General features: G+C 35.8%; 1 protein-coding gene across 1 annotated transcript; it reads right to left on the bottom strand.

Annotated features, from left to right (window-relative positions):
- Positions 1 to 2,957: 2,957 nt before the first annotated feature.
- Positions 2,958 to 4,414, bottom strand: LOC129741072 (klarsicht protein-like). The gene is made up of 3 exons (XM_055732773.1): positions 3,530 to 4,414; positions 3,222 to 3,470; positions 2,958 to 3,149 (listed from the first exon to the last, which is right to left on the bottom strand). The coding sequence occupies exons 1-3, from the start codon at positions 3,932 to 3,934 to the stop codon at positions 2,958 to 2,960; spliced, it is 846 nt and encodes a 281-aa protein (XP_055588748.1). The 5' UTR covers positions 3,935 to 4,414.
- Between the last annotated feature and the right edge of the window lie 13,001 nt (positions 4,415 to 17,415).

The raw sequence follows: 17,415 nt of genomic DNA, 5'->3' as shown, positions 1-17,415 counted from the left end.
CAGTTTCTGAAAAGCATAAATTTATGATGAATTTTTGAAATTTACAAAAAGGGGTTTTGGCCAAGCTTTCATAGGTCCTGCCCCACTGTGCGGCGTAAAGCACTTCGTTCGCTAAGAAGACTCGATGAAAATGACCCGAGGAAACCCGAAGCATTGGCGCTGTTCCATGAATCAAGATCTTCTTGTCAAAAACTGATACATACAGTCAAGCAGAAATCATGGGAGGAACTGTTCGAAAGCATTAGTCCTGATAGTTCATCTGTAGTGGTATGGAATCGTATAAATCGTCTTCAAGGCAAACGACACACTAATAAAATAACCCTTCGTTTAACATCTGGAGCCACCAGCGACGGTTCCACAATCTGCAACGCACTGGCTGATGAACACGAAAAACGTTCTTCGAACTCCAATCGCTCTACTCGACTCCACAAGCTGAGCATCGCTTCGTTCAAGACAATCAATCGACCATATCTTGATGAAGAATACAACGCTGAATTCTCAATTTCAGAATTAAAATGGGCACTAGAACGACGCGGAAGTAATTCTACTGGACACGATAACATTGGCTTGGGTATTCTATTCTTCAAAAACTTCCGGAAACTTCTAAAAGAGCACTTCTGGACCTATTCAATCGAGTATGGAAAGCGGGTCAGTATATATCAGCCGGGTGAAATAGTACGTTGGAATTCCTACATTTTTAATTAACTCACTTAGTAGAAGGGTGATTTATTTTGTGCTTGAGATGTGAGAAAACAAATAAAAATATTGCTGCAAGAATTGAAATATGTTCATTTTGATAAAATTCATCAAACTCCGTTTTTGAAAACAAAACATAAATTAGGAATTCTTACAATTTTCCTTGATGTTCGGGCCAATTTGGACAAATTCCAACTGAGATGAAAAAAAAAGCAATAGGTACTTATCATATTTTATTTGGAGTATTGCTTTTTTATTGTCCATTGAAAACTGCAATTTTCAGACTACCTAGGAACCTACTTCTGATTTTTTTTTGTTCAAAAAGTGACAAAAAGGGGCAAATACACAGAAAAATCTATCTTCTGTCAGAGTTTCAAATAATTTTCCGTCACAGAATTTGCGTTTTTTTTAAATTATTTTGCAAAGATTTTCAAAAATTTTCTGTCAATAATCTATGATTCCTTAATTCGAATTGAAAAAATAATCGTAAGGTAATGTTACTTAATTTATTTTTTTTACTCCAGCAAGATGTAGAACATTTAAACTGCACGGACCTCCCAAGAAACAGTTTGCCACAAAAGTAACGCGTGACAAGCGCGGTAAACCTTGTCATAATCATGGGCTCTTGGGAGGAGAGGATAGGAAATGGTCTTCACAACCGTGTGCAACCTGCCGTGGGAAATTCAAATATCATCCTAAATCCACCCTTTACCCTTCCTGTCCAAACATTAATCCTTAATCCCATCCCCTATTCCTTCCTTCCCTTTTCTTAAGAGGCAGTTAAGAGAGTTTTAAATTTAAGTAGTATTTAAGGAAAAGCAAACACACACTACACTAAAAATAGTATCACCGTTTAAAGACTGTCAACAGTTTTTCAAACTTTTTCGGTCGTAATAAAGTCGAATAAAGTAAAAAAAAAGAACAATATACCATATTTATCATGGCTTTCAAATGTAATTAAATTAAAAAGTATCACAAAAAGCACCACAGATATGATATGTAAGATCACAGGAAAGTAGATTTTTATTGTAAAAAACACTAAATTTCTTTTGACCCGAATGACAATTGTTAAAGGGTCTTTAATAAATATTAATAATAATAATAATAATAATAATAATAACTAAATTTCTTTCATCAACCTTGAAATACATTAGTGTAGAAATGTAAAAAAAAAGATTAAAAACTGGTGTTGAAAAATAAGGTTATATGATTTTTTGGGCATTGTTGATGGAGTTCAAAAATTCACAAAACTTACACAATGATTAACAGGGAAGCCAATCCGCGATTCCAAAGGACATAAATCATGTAAGTAAATCGAATCGTGGTCTCAACAGATCAATAGTGCTGATGTACCTCAATCTACGATATATTACAACATAATCCAGCTGCTTTTTGCTACGATCAGTTGACACCCGCGGAGTGTAGCTGTCCTAAAATATGACCGAAGCGGAAAACGAAACCAAACAAATGAACCACTCTCGAAAAGATGTAGTTTACATCATTTCCACAACCTAAACAACAAACAATGATAAAACACAATGTCACACATCTGGGCGACAGCAGAAGTTTGAAAACTACAACAACATATGTCCACCCGATTGCAAACATCAAAAAAATCAACACCCCCGTCGGCCGGGAGCCTTCTAATGGGGGCGTTTTATTTTCCAAACTTGTCACTACTGTTTGAATTGTCACCGATAATGACGCCCTTTCGCGGGTTTAGTCATTTCGATCGGAAGATCAATGGCATCTTCTTCTTCCCAAGACAAAAACAAATGTAATGCGTGCCCTTGTCGCTTTTCACGCGGGAGCATGATAAACCGTTATGAGCATTCGGTCGTAATTCACAACCGCATCTAGGGCCACACGGACAGATTCATGACACCCATAGTGATCGGTGATGATCATCGTCATCAACACATCAAACGATGGCGCAATGCCCAACGTCAAAAGTTAATCCCTCGCTTAATTTATGGAACGATTCTATTTAGATTGAATTTTCGAGTAGGTACCTCTTGGGCGATGGGATCGTGAGTGGGACACGTTAAAATAAATCGAATCGTCGTTGAACGTGACCGATTTAGATTCGCTTTGAAGGGCCCAAATCACAACCCACAAGCTGGGAAATCGCAGAACATAAATTCCGGTAATTGATTAAGTCGGGTTTCTCGGTTCGGAAGGCAATTGAGGAACACTATTTTAAGAGAGAATCGATCGTTTCTGGACGAGTATCTCTAAAGAGTCCCGCCGCGCATTTATGCCTAAGATAAAAATAGCTTCTCGGAACTTACCGAATGTTCTCCAGATAGCTTCAGCAACTGCTCGATGCTCAGCTTCTTCGTCTCGGTGATGGATGGGATTCGCGAGATGCGTGTCTCCATTTCCCGAATCCATTGGCGCAGCAGCCGTGGATCGCCGTAAAACGTTTGCATCGGTGACGGTTTAAACATGGCCTAAAAGAACCGAAAATACCATTTTAAAATCTTTGCCACTCTTAAGAGTGATCCGTGAAAAATTCCGCTCACCCTTCGGTAGTAATCCATGTCATCTTCCTCGTCGCCGCGAATCACCGGTCCCTCAATTTCGCCCCGCGCCTCGCGGCAGCTGTCCAGCAGATTTGTGTCCATGATAAAATTGTAATTTGTCTGAAGGGCCGCCCAGAAGTCGTCCTTGCCAATGCCGGTCAGCGTGCTACTCTGCAGGCTGCAGGAACTATGGCTATGGCCACTGCCCCAGGATCGACGCCACAGATCGCGTTCCGAATCGCGTTTTTTCTACAAATAAAAATTAAATTATTTATGTATTAAATATTAGGAAACAATTTTCAACTCACCTTCAAACTATTGTAAGGCCGATCGATACGCAGTCGATTCTGGGCCATTTCGGAACCTTCGGCGGGAACCTGCGGGGGCAGAGAGTTCAGCGACAGCGACGGTTTGATGAAACAACCGGGACTGGCCGTGCCGGACGAGCTGCTGGTTGTGGTGGCCGTCCCTCCAGTCCCGTTTCCACTTGCCACAGAAGAAGAACCGGGGATTCCGGAGGCGGAAGATGTGTGTTTTCGGGACGTTTGTGTCGCTATCGACGCCATCGCCGATGATGGACTCATTACTGTTGAAGCGGCTGGTGCCGTGCTAGGACCGGATGAACATCCGGAACCAGGGGCCGATACTGTAAGAACCGGACGAATCGGGGTGGTTGCTGAGGAACTATCCTCTTGACTTGGTAGTGGTTTCATTGTTTGTGTTTCGTAGTTTTGTTTTTAACTCTCAGGTTATTAAAAACTTTAGCGTGTTCAATCAGTCTTCTCCGTTGCGGGATTGTTTAAAATCCAGAATAAAATAAAATAAAATTGCAGTGGTCCTTGTAATTTCAGAACGAGTCGAATGCCTAGAGATGTTGTTTCCTTTGTTTCGTTTTGGTGTGTTTGGGTCTAATAAGTGCTTCGGTGTTTCAGTCTCCTGGGTCCAACTTCTCAGCGGCTCGAGAAGTGGTGGAGTCTAGGGCATTCGTCCCGGGACAGTTGGTGGTTTGGATCTTTCTGGTATTGGCGAGAGATACCGAATGCGGATTCATGGGACGCCATTATACTTGGTTACTTTGAGGTAAACCTCAGCTCTTGGTGCCGGTTTCACTTACGGTCGATCATCTGGACCAGATCACCCGGAATGCGATGGATGAACGGCTTCACTCTACAAAATGAACATTTTCGTATGCGAAAATCTGTAAAAGGAGAAAACGAAAAATCTTGATTAGAACATGGCTTATATAATCAATTGAACTTTAAATGAAACATTAACGATTGTTTGAAAGCTACACATTTTAATTGGCAGTACCTATATCAATATGTAGATTTTGCATGTTGAGAACACTTTTGATTGTTTAAAAAGGGATCCTTACTCTTTATTGGTACAAACTGGAATGACTTTCATTCCTGAAATTTTCTTCCTTAGTACCCAAATAATTCAAGGTTACTATGGATACCTGTTATGCGTATGTGGATTGGTTTGATAAGACAAATTCTTCTCATCACACGACATAACTGGAGATTTAAAGAAGGTAGTGCCAAGGCCATGTGGTTTATCTATAGGTGGGGACAACTAAAAACTTTAGTATTAGTTCGTTGTATCCATACAGTTGTTTATAAACGATTGTGACGTAACGCGACGCCATCATGGAGTCGAGTATAAGGCGTCCAAATGTAGCCATAGAAACTTATTGGGAGGAATGTTTGAGAAGCAAATAAAGTTGTTTATTATTTAGAACTCATAGCGTCGCCTTACTGAACGTCGGGAAGAAAAAGCGTAAATAAAAGGGTGCTTTGATTGTTATTTTGCAAACAACATGAAAAGTTGCATGTCGTCGATGAATGACGACTTCAACGTCGAGACGCTCATGAACGATTGTGACGTAGCAATCAAAACATTGAAAAAACTGATTCTCACACTCGTGCAAGGGTAGTCTTGTCCCCACCTATAGATAAACCACATAGGTGCCAAGGTAGCCCTGCGCTAGTATTGGTGTAGACTGTGACTTCACTATCACAAAAAATTTACTAGTAAACTTGCCTTTTTCGATAATAATTCTAAGAATCCGTTGGAAATTTTCCACTTTGAAGGCATGTTATTTGAGAAGGATTCTTGTTCTTCAAGATCGCTACTAATAAAGTTGGATTTTCAAAAAAAAAAATTCTATTGAATAGACTATCGAAGTTCGAAAAAATAGTGCATTTTCTCAATTTAAATTTGAAAAACTTTAAAATGAGTTCAAACCCTACCGGTTGTACTCCATTTCCCCGAAAACCATTGCCCACAATGAAAAATCACCAGGATTTCAATCACCAGAAATCCACTTCCCCAGAATTTTTTTTCCCAGAATGCACCATTTACCAGAATTTTTTTTTTCCCACAATGAACCATTTCCCAGAAAAAAAAGTTTCCAGAATGAACCATTTCCCAGAAAAATTTTCGCCAGCATTGCTATTTCCCAGAATAGTTTTATCCAACCTGAAATTCAAAATATTAAAATAGATTTTTTCCACAAAAATTGGATTCTGATAATACTATTCTTTTGCGGCAAAGCCGCAACCAATGAGGATGAAGGGGCCGAGGCGGCACAAAGCCGCAACCAATGAGGATGAAGGGGCCGAGGCGGCACAAAGCCGCCGAAGCTCCCAAATCCGAGGTGGCCGCCAACCCGCGCCGTCGGAAGCGGCGGCCCTAAGACATTGGTCTATGTCATAGGTCGGCAACCTGCGGCTTTTTGGATAAAAAGCTGCGGCTCTTCAGCTCACTGTGCGAATGTTTCGTGCTTAACCAATAATTGAGTCTTGTGAGCTGGTCATAGGTCAAGAAGAAAATTATAAAATTGCATCCGCTGTTGCATCAAGCGGAAAGACCAATAGTCAAAATAGGATTTTTTTTTTCAAGCCTAATTTTAGAACTTTTTGCATTTCACTGTTTTTGAAGAGTACAAAAACTAAAATCAAATTTTGTATCACAGTGCTTTTATATTAATGATTCAATCGAAGACAAAAGTTGAACTGTACGTAACAGGAAAATCAAAGTTTATCATTTACAAGAAGTAGTTCTTAGATAGCCTCTGTTTAATTATTAAACAACGTAACCATCATAAAATATTATATTATGAGCACTCTCAATCACTTTTTTGCCCTCTATGAAAAATGTTCAGTTGAAATTTCCAAAACCTTCAAATACGGTAACCAACGTTTCGAAAAATAAAAATTGGGAAATTTCCGTTCCGCTTCGGTTGCCCGGAGAAAGTAGGCTCTATTTTCTCCCAGATTATTCACAATTTTTTCGAAACTCCAAATTTTCAACTTGCTATAGCGAAATGAATTTGCATGTATTTTTTGAAATTTTGAGCTAAGATTTGAACGCCGCTGCCTAGTAACACAGATTAAGCCAACAAGAATTAGGAATTTTATTATGGTTTTATTATGGCATTTTTTGTGCAGCTCATTTAATGATGGTTTAATTATACTTGTATTCTTGTTTCGCGCATATCTTTTCAGGTAGTTTTGAAAACACTAATAAAGCATTTACTAAACATACTTATTAAGCTGTTTTAAAAGAGTTATGAATGTTCTGTAAATATAAGAATAAAACACAAACTTAGAAATTTGCTCCAAGCTTTCATGAAAAATTGAAGAGATACATGACATTAAAATACAAAATTATAAAACTAAGAACGGAGAGTAACAAATTAAAGATTGACACCATTTAAAGATCGAATCCGCATTTAAAATGAATGAAAACTTCAATTCTGAAAATCTGTTTGAAAATTCAATCACAGGCTAAACACTTGAAATTTATGGCTTAATTGACCTTTACATCCCGAAACCATTTTTTTAAATAATTAAACTGCATGAATTTTCAAAAAAGTAAACTTTTTATTCTATGAACACATTTTAAATTTCAAGTGTGATGCCTGCAGTTAAGATATTTACCAAGAGTACACAATTTTTGAACAAAATTTCAGTAACGGAAAATTTCTTTTTAATTTTTGATTAAAAGTTCATTACTGTTGATTTACTTTTATTCATTTTTGTGTCGAAACTTCAAAAGTATCCTTGAACTGATCTTACCAGTCACAATGTACTGTTGCTTTAATAATTGTCATGAATTTTCAACGTAGGCTAGGAAATTACATTTTTACAAATTTAAACTGTGAAACTGTAGATTTTTTTCCAGTAATCTATGCTTTGGCAAACATTGATGAATAATCTACATTGTATTCGATTTCATTCTTTATTCAATCGCACAATACTGAAGAATCACATGTGACATGGAACAGAATTTTATTAATTTGCCGGATGTATAAAAGTTTTGAAGATACGTGTGCTTGATGTCATGAATTTGGAAATTCAAAATTTGTAATGACATATGTATGCTACAACCTGTTGTCAAGAGCATAATTTTTGAAAATTCAAATTTTCGGCTTTCGGCATTAATGTTAGTTGAATTAACTTCATACTTCTGGATTTCGGAAAGGATTAGCTGAATCTGGGAAAATGTCATGAAAAATCTTGATAGTTTTAAGAAAATTTCACGGTGTGTTTCGTAGAAGGCCTTAAAGAAAAAAATACAGTAACGCTAATTTTTGTATGGGTAGAAAGTAGAGCTTCTTCCGGTTCATTTTCACCGAAAATTAAAATATTTTGTCGGTGACCCCCCATACAAAATATTTTTTTGAAAATTTTCTATTTGAAATCTTTAAAAAATAAATATATTTTTAGTGTTTTATAATTTCAGAGGAGCTAATTTTCTTAGTTTTAACTTTTAATATCTTTAAATTAAACTCAAAAATGTCATTAAAAACTTTGAAAAATTTTCAAATTTTCTTAAACTATTTACAGAGCTGTTTCACATAAAAAATGCTTAAAAAGTATTTTCGTATCTTAAAAAAAAAAATTAAGAATTGGCTGGCAAATCCTGTCAGTAGTCTGAGAGGGTCAAATTATCTGAAATTATTAGAATTATCTAAAATAATATGAATCCATTTGAATCCATAATTTTTAGATTTTTTGATTGTGGCAACACTGGAGAATATTTTATTGAAAAAAAGCTCAATGATTAAGAACATTAGTAAACACTAGGAACCGCTATAACTTTTTTATGATAACTCTTATCGTAATGCGCTCAGGAGTAGAAACGTTTGTCTTAATTTAAGCTTTGAAAAAAATATTACGATAATGAATTTTGGAAAGTTAACGATACGTTAAATGACATCTTTGATGAGAAATCCGTTTTTATACTTCTCCTGAGTTAAATGTCTCAAAATTCCAATCGCACTTCAGACTCAATGCAAATCGCTACACCAGTTCAATCTAGCTTAAATTTTGCTTGTTTCTGTTTTTTGATACAATTCTCATTATAAGCCTGGAGTTTGCTTTAACTTTTTTATTTTTATTATTTTCTAGCCCAAGTTTTGTAACCCTGCTGCACTCTGTGATTCTTCCATTTTATTCAAATAGCTGGCATTACTGTTAAGATTAAATAATCTTAGCTTCCACGATTTCCAACCCACTATATTATTTAAATCATCTCTTAAATTCATTGTTTGAAATAAAATTTTACAGTTTTTTGGAAATAAATTTATTTAATGGATGAATCTAGTCTAAAACTGTGATAAATTTGGAATTTTTCTAAAAAAAATGCATTTTAATGTTTTTGTCGATCTTACATGTACAAAAATTATCAGTATTGTTGGCAAAAGTGAATTGCAGATTATCGATAGCAAACTAGCCTGCAGCTCGTCGGATTCATCATATTTTGTTCATCCCTTACTTATTTTAATTATTCTACTGTACACTGAAGGTCTCTTTATTATTAAATAGAACCATAATGAAGCATTTATGTTACAGTAAAACAATCATAACTTCTACAATTGTATACCAATTATGGCAAAAAGTATAGAAATCATTGATTTGAATAAACCATAGAAATTTCTTTGAAACAAAATAAAAATAAAACGCATAAATCAGGTCCAAAACCGAAGATACAATAGAAATTTTTCTAGAAAAAAAAATCGTTTTTCATCGTTTTGTTGATCATGAATATGAAAATATCAGCAGTACTTCAATTCTTAAGCAAAAGTGAAGTTCAAATGATTAATAGAAAATTTATTCACCATCAATGTGAGAAAAAGAAACTAAAAATAGATGTTATGTAGCGGAAGATAAGCAGATTTCAGTGCAAGTACTATAACTTTTAACAAAATTTTATTAAAAACTGGTCTTCTTAGATATGTTTAAATCTAATATTTATCTTTAAATTTATTTTAAAAATGCCATAAACAAGTGACATCATCAAAAATTAAATTTTTGTTTTCAAAAGTGCGTACCCATATGCATCAGAGCCTGCAAATAATGTGGAAATATTGCAAAGAACAATTTAAAAAAAAAATATTTTGAGTATTTTGTTGGAAACCAATCAAATGGTGTTGGACTGTTCATGTAGCATGTATCATAACATTTTTTTTAACCAGAATTAGTTCTCCAGATACACACATATAAATATAAATTCATGTTACATTTGGATAACACCAATAATAACAAGGATATTCCAATTAATAAAATTTAAAATAAAATGTTCATATAAAAATAACTTTTTCAGGAAGTCCAAATCATTTATCTTTCCAGGCGTTGAAATTTTTTATTGTTTAAGAATGACAAAATATTTCAGTAAAACTAAAAAAATAAGTTTTCCATGAAAAAAGTTACTATTGCATTGGAATAAATTTACAGGTAATAATTACTAAATATGGACTACAAATCTTCAAAAAAACAAAACGTATGAGGACTCACCGACCAAATATTTTAATTTTGCCTGAAAATGATTCAGAAAAGGCTAAATTTTCCATTTCTGAAAAAATTAGAGTTACTGTATTTTTTCTTTTAAACATCTTCCATAAAAGCACCGTGATTTAATTCCCTGTTCTTTGTTTCTTTAAAAGCTTTTCTTTGCCGATTGCCGATTGTTACATGAGCCCCTTGGAGCCAAAGGAGTATAGGTGCATGTTGTACGCAAATTCGACCACTGTGCGTCAGAAAAACATTGATGACGGATCGATGATGATTGATAAGATAGGTGTAGAATTGTGTACAGAAATTTGTGTTAGTAAAAGTATGATTTTTGTTCTGTTATGAATTCGGTTTAGCTAGAAAGAGTTTGTGATCAAATTGAAGAAGTTGGCCAGTCTGATCTCAAGTGACGTAAGTTTTTAGATTTAGTTTAAAGCCAAGACTAATAAGAAAATTATTTAATAGGACCTGATAAAAAGCAGTCGTAGTAGCCATCGAGAAAGTAATCTTGTGTGAAGTAGGAAACTTTGAACGTAAGCGACCATGTGATATGTTTTTTTTTTGTATCTAATTGTAATTCAATTAAAGCTTTGAGTCCTTTTGAATCCATCACTACAAAGACTTGTTCCCTACCCTTGAGAATTCCGAACAACAGTGCATAAAAGCTTAATTCCAGAAAATACGCTTTTGAATCAGTGCTCGGCAATTTTTATATATTTTTCGAAAATTTGTATTTTTCTTTTAAGCTAAAAGTTTTTAAATAATAATCTGAAAATCTGAAAAAATTAACGAATAAAGATTGAAAAATGGAGAATCGGTTGGCAACATTTACACAAAATCGACTATTTTGTCACTTATGCCCTTTGGCTCTGAAGGTGTTATATAATCAAACCATGTTAGAATAGTTGACGGTCCAGAAGATAATCCATGTACTTAATGGTGATCAGAAACAGATTTTTTTTTAATCCAAGACCTAGAAAATACTCTATAGATTTTTTTTTTGTAAAACTTATGTTTATTGATCATTCATATATTTTTTTATTCTTAGAAAAAAAACAACAAATCTATAATGTGCCTCTTTCAGACCCGGAAATTTTGAAAATTTGAAGTTTGTGGCTCTTCTGACTCAACAGGTTGCCGACCCCTGGTCCAGGTCTGTCGGGGCTTCCTAGGTCTGCGTGAAAGCTAGGGGTGATCCCTTAGCCCCGTCCGCCACGCGACAGCGTGAAGGACAAAACGTCTTTCAAGTTCGAACGCTCAGCGTGAGGAGTCGGATACCAAGACGGTTTTTTAAAGGACCATGGTAAGCATTGAATCAAATAAAGTACCCAAACCATAAACAAAGCAAAACCATGGTTCTAAATAATTTTAGTTGGAAAATTTCAAAGTAGTACCATTTTGAAAAAATGAATTTCGAATCATACGAAATTTACAAGAATTCATTAGAAAAAAAAAAAACAAATAAAAATACTAGAGGAAAAAATCTGGGATTTGTGCCATTCTGGGAAATGTTCCATTCTGGGGGAAAAAAAAAATCTGGGAAATGGTCCATTCTGGGAAAAAAATTTCTGGTAAATGGTGCATTCTAGGAAATTTTTTTCTGGGAAATGGTTCATTCTGGGGTTTGATTTCGGGTATTTGTCATTCTGGGAAAAATTCATTGTGGGCAATGGTTTTTGGGTAATCATCCTACCATAAAAGTGTTCAAGTCAGTTCAGTTCGAGCTTCTTATTGCAATAAGGTGATCACAAAATATTTTTTTTAACGAAACCACAATCTTTTACTGGCATTTTAGTAAACCGAGTTAACAATAAATTTTTGATGTTAATTTTTCTACATAAAAATTGTATATGGTAAACCGGTTGGATAAAAATCATGACAATCAGTTGAGCACTCAATTACCACCAGCTACACGGAAAAATAAAGTTATTCATAAATTGTGTTGCGAATACACATTCATTATAACTAATCGTTAGTTGTTCACAATTTGTGTATCCCCCATTCAGTTTTGAGTAGTTTTGAGTCGACAATATTCAAATGAAAACTAAAACTCGATAATTCGATTCTCTATCAAAAGTTTGTTGTTGTTGGAAAGCTTCTGGACAGGGATGTTAAAGCAAACAAATAATTCAAATTCGCTACGTTTTTTTCAATTCCGCATCCGTTTTTAGGCAAATCATCATAAATGTCTTACAATAGGTATGTATTATCAGAATTTCACTTCGTTATTGACATTATTATGTGTTTACAGGGATATTGCTGCATTCAGGTGAATCACATAATCAGGATTTATGACCGGAATAATTCATCGATGGTTGCCTGAAAATTGATTTACAATAGTGGCACTGATGATTTACCGTTAACGCCTCGTGGGCTATTCCGGAAAGTTGAACGAATGCATCGTGAGGTCCGCGGTTTACCTAAATTTTCGCGAACCGCTATAGTCAACATTTTTGTTTTCATTTAAGCTAGCTAGACGGCATAATTTCCTCTGACAAAAATAAAGCTCTTAAGGACGAGAGACTATTCCTGCCGTTTTCCTTCAAAGCATCTATCGGACAATGCGCAAAATTTTATCACGCACGAGGTGTTCTTTCGACTATATTTCCACGAATTTTGATCACAGGACTTTAAAACTTGCACGATATGAACAATGCACTATGAACTAAATCCACCAAAATTTGCATTAAATTCTACCCAACGGTTAAAAATTTCATAGAGTGGCAATTTCATCGTGGACACCCTTTAGAACTATAATGGTATCTATCGAATTTTCTAAAAATTCTAGAATTTAAATATCACATTAATGAAATTTTTTACGAACTTTCTAAGTAAATTTGAATTAGGTGAGTCTTGTTCATCAATAACTACATGGCGCATAATTGACAATTTCTCGAGTCGATAGGCCATGCCACAGCGCAAACATATTTGGTCAATGTCGTTCATTGGCAACTCAAAAGTGGGTTTTCTAAATTAAATCAACGTCCTAACGTCATCACGTTCAACTCCTCTTGTTCACACCTGCCATGTTCGAAGATCATCAAGCCAACGACGAGCTTGGATTCCATGTTTACTATAGATTCGAAATCCTATTACCAATTTTGCCTCGATGGTTTGCGGACCTCGTCTCCAAGCGTGAAAAAGTAATTCGAAACATCTCCTGCTGAAGTATTTAAAAATTTTAATTCACTTGAGTACGCGAAACTATTTGCGTTTGTTTTCATCGATCGATCTCAAGATCGTCAAGATGAAAACAGATGATCTGGCGTATGTTTCATGCTGCGTTAAGTAAGTGATTGTTTCTTCCCATTAAGGGCCCGCCATCATCAGCAGCCAGTTTATTCAACTGTGGCTGGACGACTGACGAGACGGATGGATTCAAACCTCAGTCATCGCGGGACCATTATGTGAGGTCCTCCTTCTCCGGCTCCCACTGTCCTCCGAAGTTTCTGAGTTTAAAAGCGCGCGTTTACTGGCGCTCGATTTTTATGAATTGGAATTATGATTCATGCTGTGCGGTTATGATGGATAGTAGAAAAGAAAACCAGTTAAAAATATACAAACGGTTGGGCCGATGAAGGGGGTCCTGCTGCTGATAGAGAAACGAAGAATCAACTGGATACAATCACAACACGAAATAAACGGAGGAACAACAAATAAAAAAAAACTAATATCTACAATATAACTGGAAGATGATCACGACGACAATGTGCAAAATACAGCCTTTATTCGCTCGGATCGTTCCGGATCGGGTGGAAAATGCACCGTCAACCGGTGAAAAGCATCCAACTCATCTTTAGAGCGCCTTCACGCTAAGCTCAGACCAGCTGCTGCCGCGACTAAAAAGTAGATAAAATCCATCCAGTCTGAAGAAGGAAGGCTCCTGGGTTGGAGACGCGCAGTTACTAACCTACTGTAGTCGCTCGGTATGCAAGCAAAACCGAGTCACTGTCACAGACCTCGGCGAATTTTTCGCAAGCATCCATCCATCCGTTGACATCTTCGTCGTTGTCACAGTCGTTTATGCTATAATTGCTGAAACGAGATTCGCGGCGGGACGCGTCGTTTGTTCCTTCACGCAAACATAAAAATGATGCGGTTGTCCCTCCGATGCTGCAACTGGGTAGTCTACTTCTCGAGGAAAAAGAAATGAGCAGCAAAAGCAAGTTTTTTACAAGTTGCAGATAAACCCAGATGTAAACAAATATTTCTTTTCTGAATATAAGTTTTGATGATCATCAACAACTATCGTTGTTGATTTGTAAAAAAAATTGTTAAAATATTTTCTGGTGCTAAAACGACAGGAACGATTCCTAACTTCTCGGCAAATTTCTCGGTCGATTCCGTCGTCTGGGTGAATTTCAGCAACTTTGAAGACATATAGCGATCAAGGCGATGTAACGGCGTTTGCGACCACGATGGCACCCACTCCTCAGAGAAGTACCCATGTTTTCCGCTAAATAAGGCACGTACCCACCACAACACCACAAATATATCATAAAACTTTTCCTTTCGTTAGAGACGCGTGGCTCATCATCCGAAGAGATCACTTGCACGCCGTCGTCCTCCCTTACGCCTCAATGATATCTACTTATTTCTGTATTTGCAGTAGGCGGGTGTACTTAGAGGGAGATGATCGTTCGTGGGCAGGCCGGCAGTCGGCATCTCTCGGCATGCTTGGATGTAATGGAACTTGGGTAAAACACGCACCGTAACGAATCGATTGATTAGTTGATCGACCACACACAATCCGCTGCACAGTAGCACTTGGATAGGTTCCTTAGCCATACCGGTGAAATTTCGGGGGGCGTTTTAAACTGTTTGGGTAAACTAAGTAGTACCACTGACCATACTGACTGGACACTCGATTTCGTTGTCTGGATAATTTTTCCAACAGTACGCAATGTCGATTCCAGAGTGCGCTTCGATCGATTTGAAGAAATGCTATCCAAGTTAGGAAATGCCATCCAACTTTCAAAATAAAACAAGCAATTTCTACGATAAAATCGGGCTAAACAGGACCATTTTTCCTACAGGGCATTTTTTGTCAAATTTTTCAGGTTCGCCACCTGCCGTCGGTATTGCGAACCTGCAAAATCTGACAACAAAAAATTAGACAGAAAATGGTTGAATTTTTGTTCTAAGTGTCATGTCAGTGTGGTCAGTGGTAGTACGATAGACCAGGGTTGAGCAACCCGCTGCCCGCGGCACTCATGCGGCCCTATAGACATGTTTGTGCGGCCTGCAAAGCTTATCTTAAATTCAATTTATTTCACGATGTTTTTCTACTATAGATTTTTGATTATCATAAAATAGCAGTCACTATTAAACCAAAAAAAAAGTTATGTTAATAACTCATTATGCAATGCACTTGCTTGCAGTTGCATTTGACCCATAATCATCCAGATTGTTGACTTTTTTGTAGGATGTTAGTTTTTATTGAGCTCTTCTAAAGGCAAAGACGCTATATTATTTGTTGAAAAAAAGTAATAAGGGAGTTAGCAAAGTCTTTTTTTTTTCAATAAAACATAGATCATATAAAATCTGGACGCATTAAAACGGGCCTATCTCGGAGTTATGTAAAGAAATAAAAATGTTTTGTACTCAAAATTTGGAGTTTTTATAGCATTGTAAAGGAAAAATAATAAAAAAAAATATTTCGATGTGGTTTTGATGAAATTTATAACTTTTCGTCCAACACCACTCATCATAGTTTGGACACCCACTTCGCTGACCTCAGCGGCCATTTTGTTCTACCATTCCACATGCAAAGTTAAAATCATATGATGAAGTAAAATATTTTTGTTCTAGATTAATGACAGAAATAAGGAATATTTTAAAATGAAGACTTGGTGAACGATTATACATTTCTTATCGACATGACTCAGCGGAATTCTGATTTCTCGACAAAAACAATACCTGTAATTCTGTGAATCAACCCAAAAAAAGTTTGTAACGGCCTCTAACAGTTAGAGCAGAAAGATGGTCCTAGCAGGCGAAAAAATTGCTTTTATTTCTGAGGATGGTCGAATAAAAGTAGACTGAAACGTAAAACTAATGATTTTTTTAAAAACATCACCGAACAAAATCAACAAAATAAACTCCGAATAATTACATCCAGCGAACAATTGACTGATTTTGTAAGATTTTGGCGTCCTAAATTCAAATTCTCATTTCAAGTTTCAGTGATTTTTTTTCTTGTTGGGTTCTTACCACTGCGACCAGATATTAGATCTTTTGTGGTGATAAGGTGATATGACACGTGGAAATTTTTGAATTGATCGATTTTTTGTAAAATCGATTTTCCATAACTGATAAACCAAAAAAACCTACATAAAAACTTAAAGCTGATTTTTAATTAATTTTCTACCCTTTATTCCATCAAGGACTCAGATATTGCCAAGATATTCTTGTATCAGAAATACATACAACGCGTTCAAAAAATTGAATTGTGCAATTTATGGAAATTCCAAAATATGAGATTACAACTTCTTCTGATATCATAAAGAAAGTTATTGAATATTGCAGATTTCAATTCATTTAGCAACTTTCGAAGACTGCGAAATGATTTTACTTACAGTTAAAAAAATATCAGATATCAGGTATCGGGTATTTCGTCGAAATTCCAGATTTTGCAGGTTTGGAAAAAAATACAACAAAAAAAATATTTTTTTTTTCAGAATTCAAAATTTCTCGCGATCTTTGGGAAAGTTGATCATTGAATCAATGAGTATTTGTTTTTTTTTTGTTTAAGTTTTGTTAAAAAAGTACACAAGTATTTTTTACCTATTTTAAAAGTTATCTCGAAAACTATAACTGACAAAAAACTATTTGAATATTAGGATTCAACGCCTCTGAATGCAAGACTTCAAAATAAGTTCTGTGATTCCTTGCACCTCGAAAAAATGATGCTATTTCCAAAAATTTCATGGCAAATAATGCCAAACATTGTTAAATTGAGTCATTTTATTTCAGCAATCTCCCTTACCAAAGTCATAAGATTTTCATGATTAGGCCTTAGAAAGCCTATCCCAGAGGTATCTAAATTAAATTATGTTGAAACTTACGGTTTCCTACAGCAGCGGCACAGCAGCAAACTTCTGCTGCCACGAGCGAAACCAAAACAGTTTGTTTTGGTTCCTCTTGCTTGTTGTTCAATTCGCAATCGAGAACAATAGATCAATGATTGCTGATGACAGGTGATGATGATAAACGCGGTATAAATGTTTACATCATCACACGGTTAAGTGAGACAACACAAATTGGGTTCGTGGTAACACAACAGTGTTGCCAGATATTCTGGGTAAGAATATCAAAGTACTCATTGAGAAATGAGTACTTTCCCGGTTAGGGAATATAAGATGTGGAAGTGACAATTAGCTATCGCTAATTAA

This window comes from Uranotaenia lowii, chromosome 2, assembly GCF_029784155.1.
Source record: "Uranotaenia lowii strain MFRU-FL chromosome 2, ASM2978415v1, whole genome shotgun sequence".
Taxonomy (NCBI): domain Eukaryota; kingdom Metazoa; phylum Arthropoda; class Insecta; order Diptera; family Culicidae; genus Uranotaenia; species Uranotaenia lowii.
Note: the sequence above shows the minus strand (reverse complement) of the source record. Positions and strands in the feature narration are given on the sequence as shown.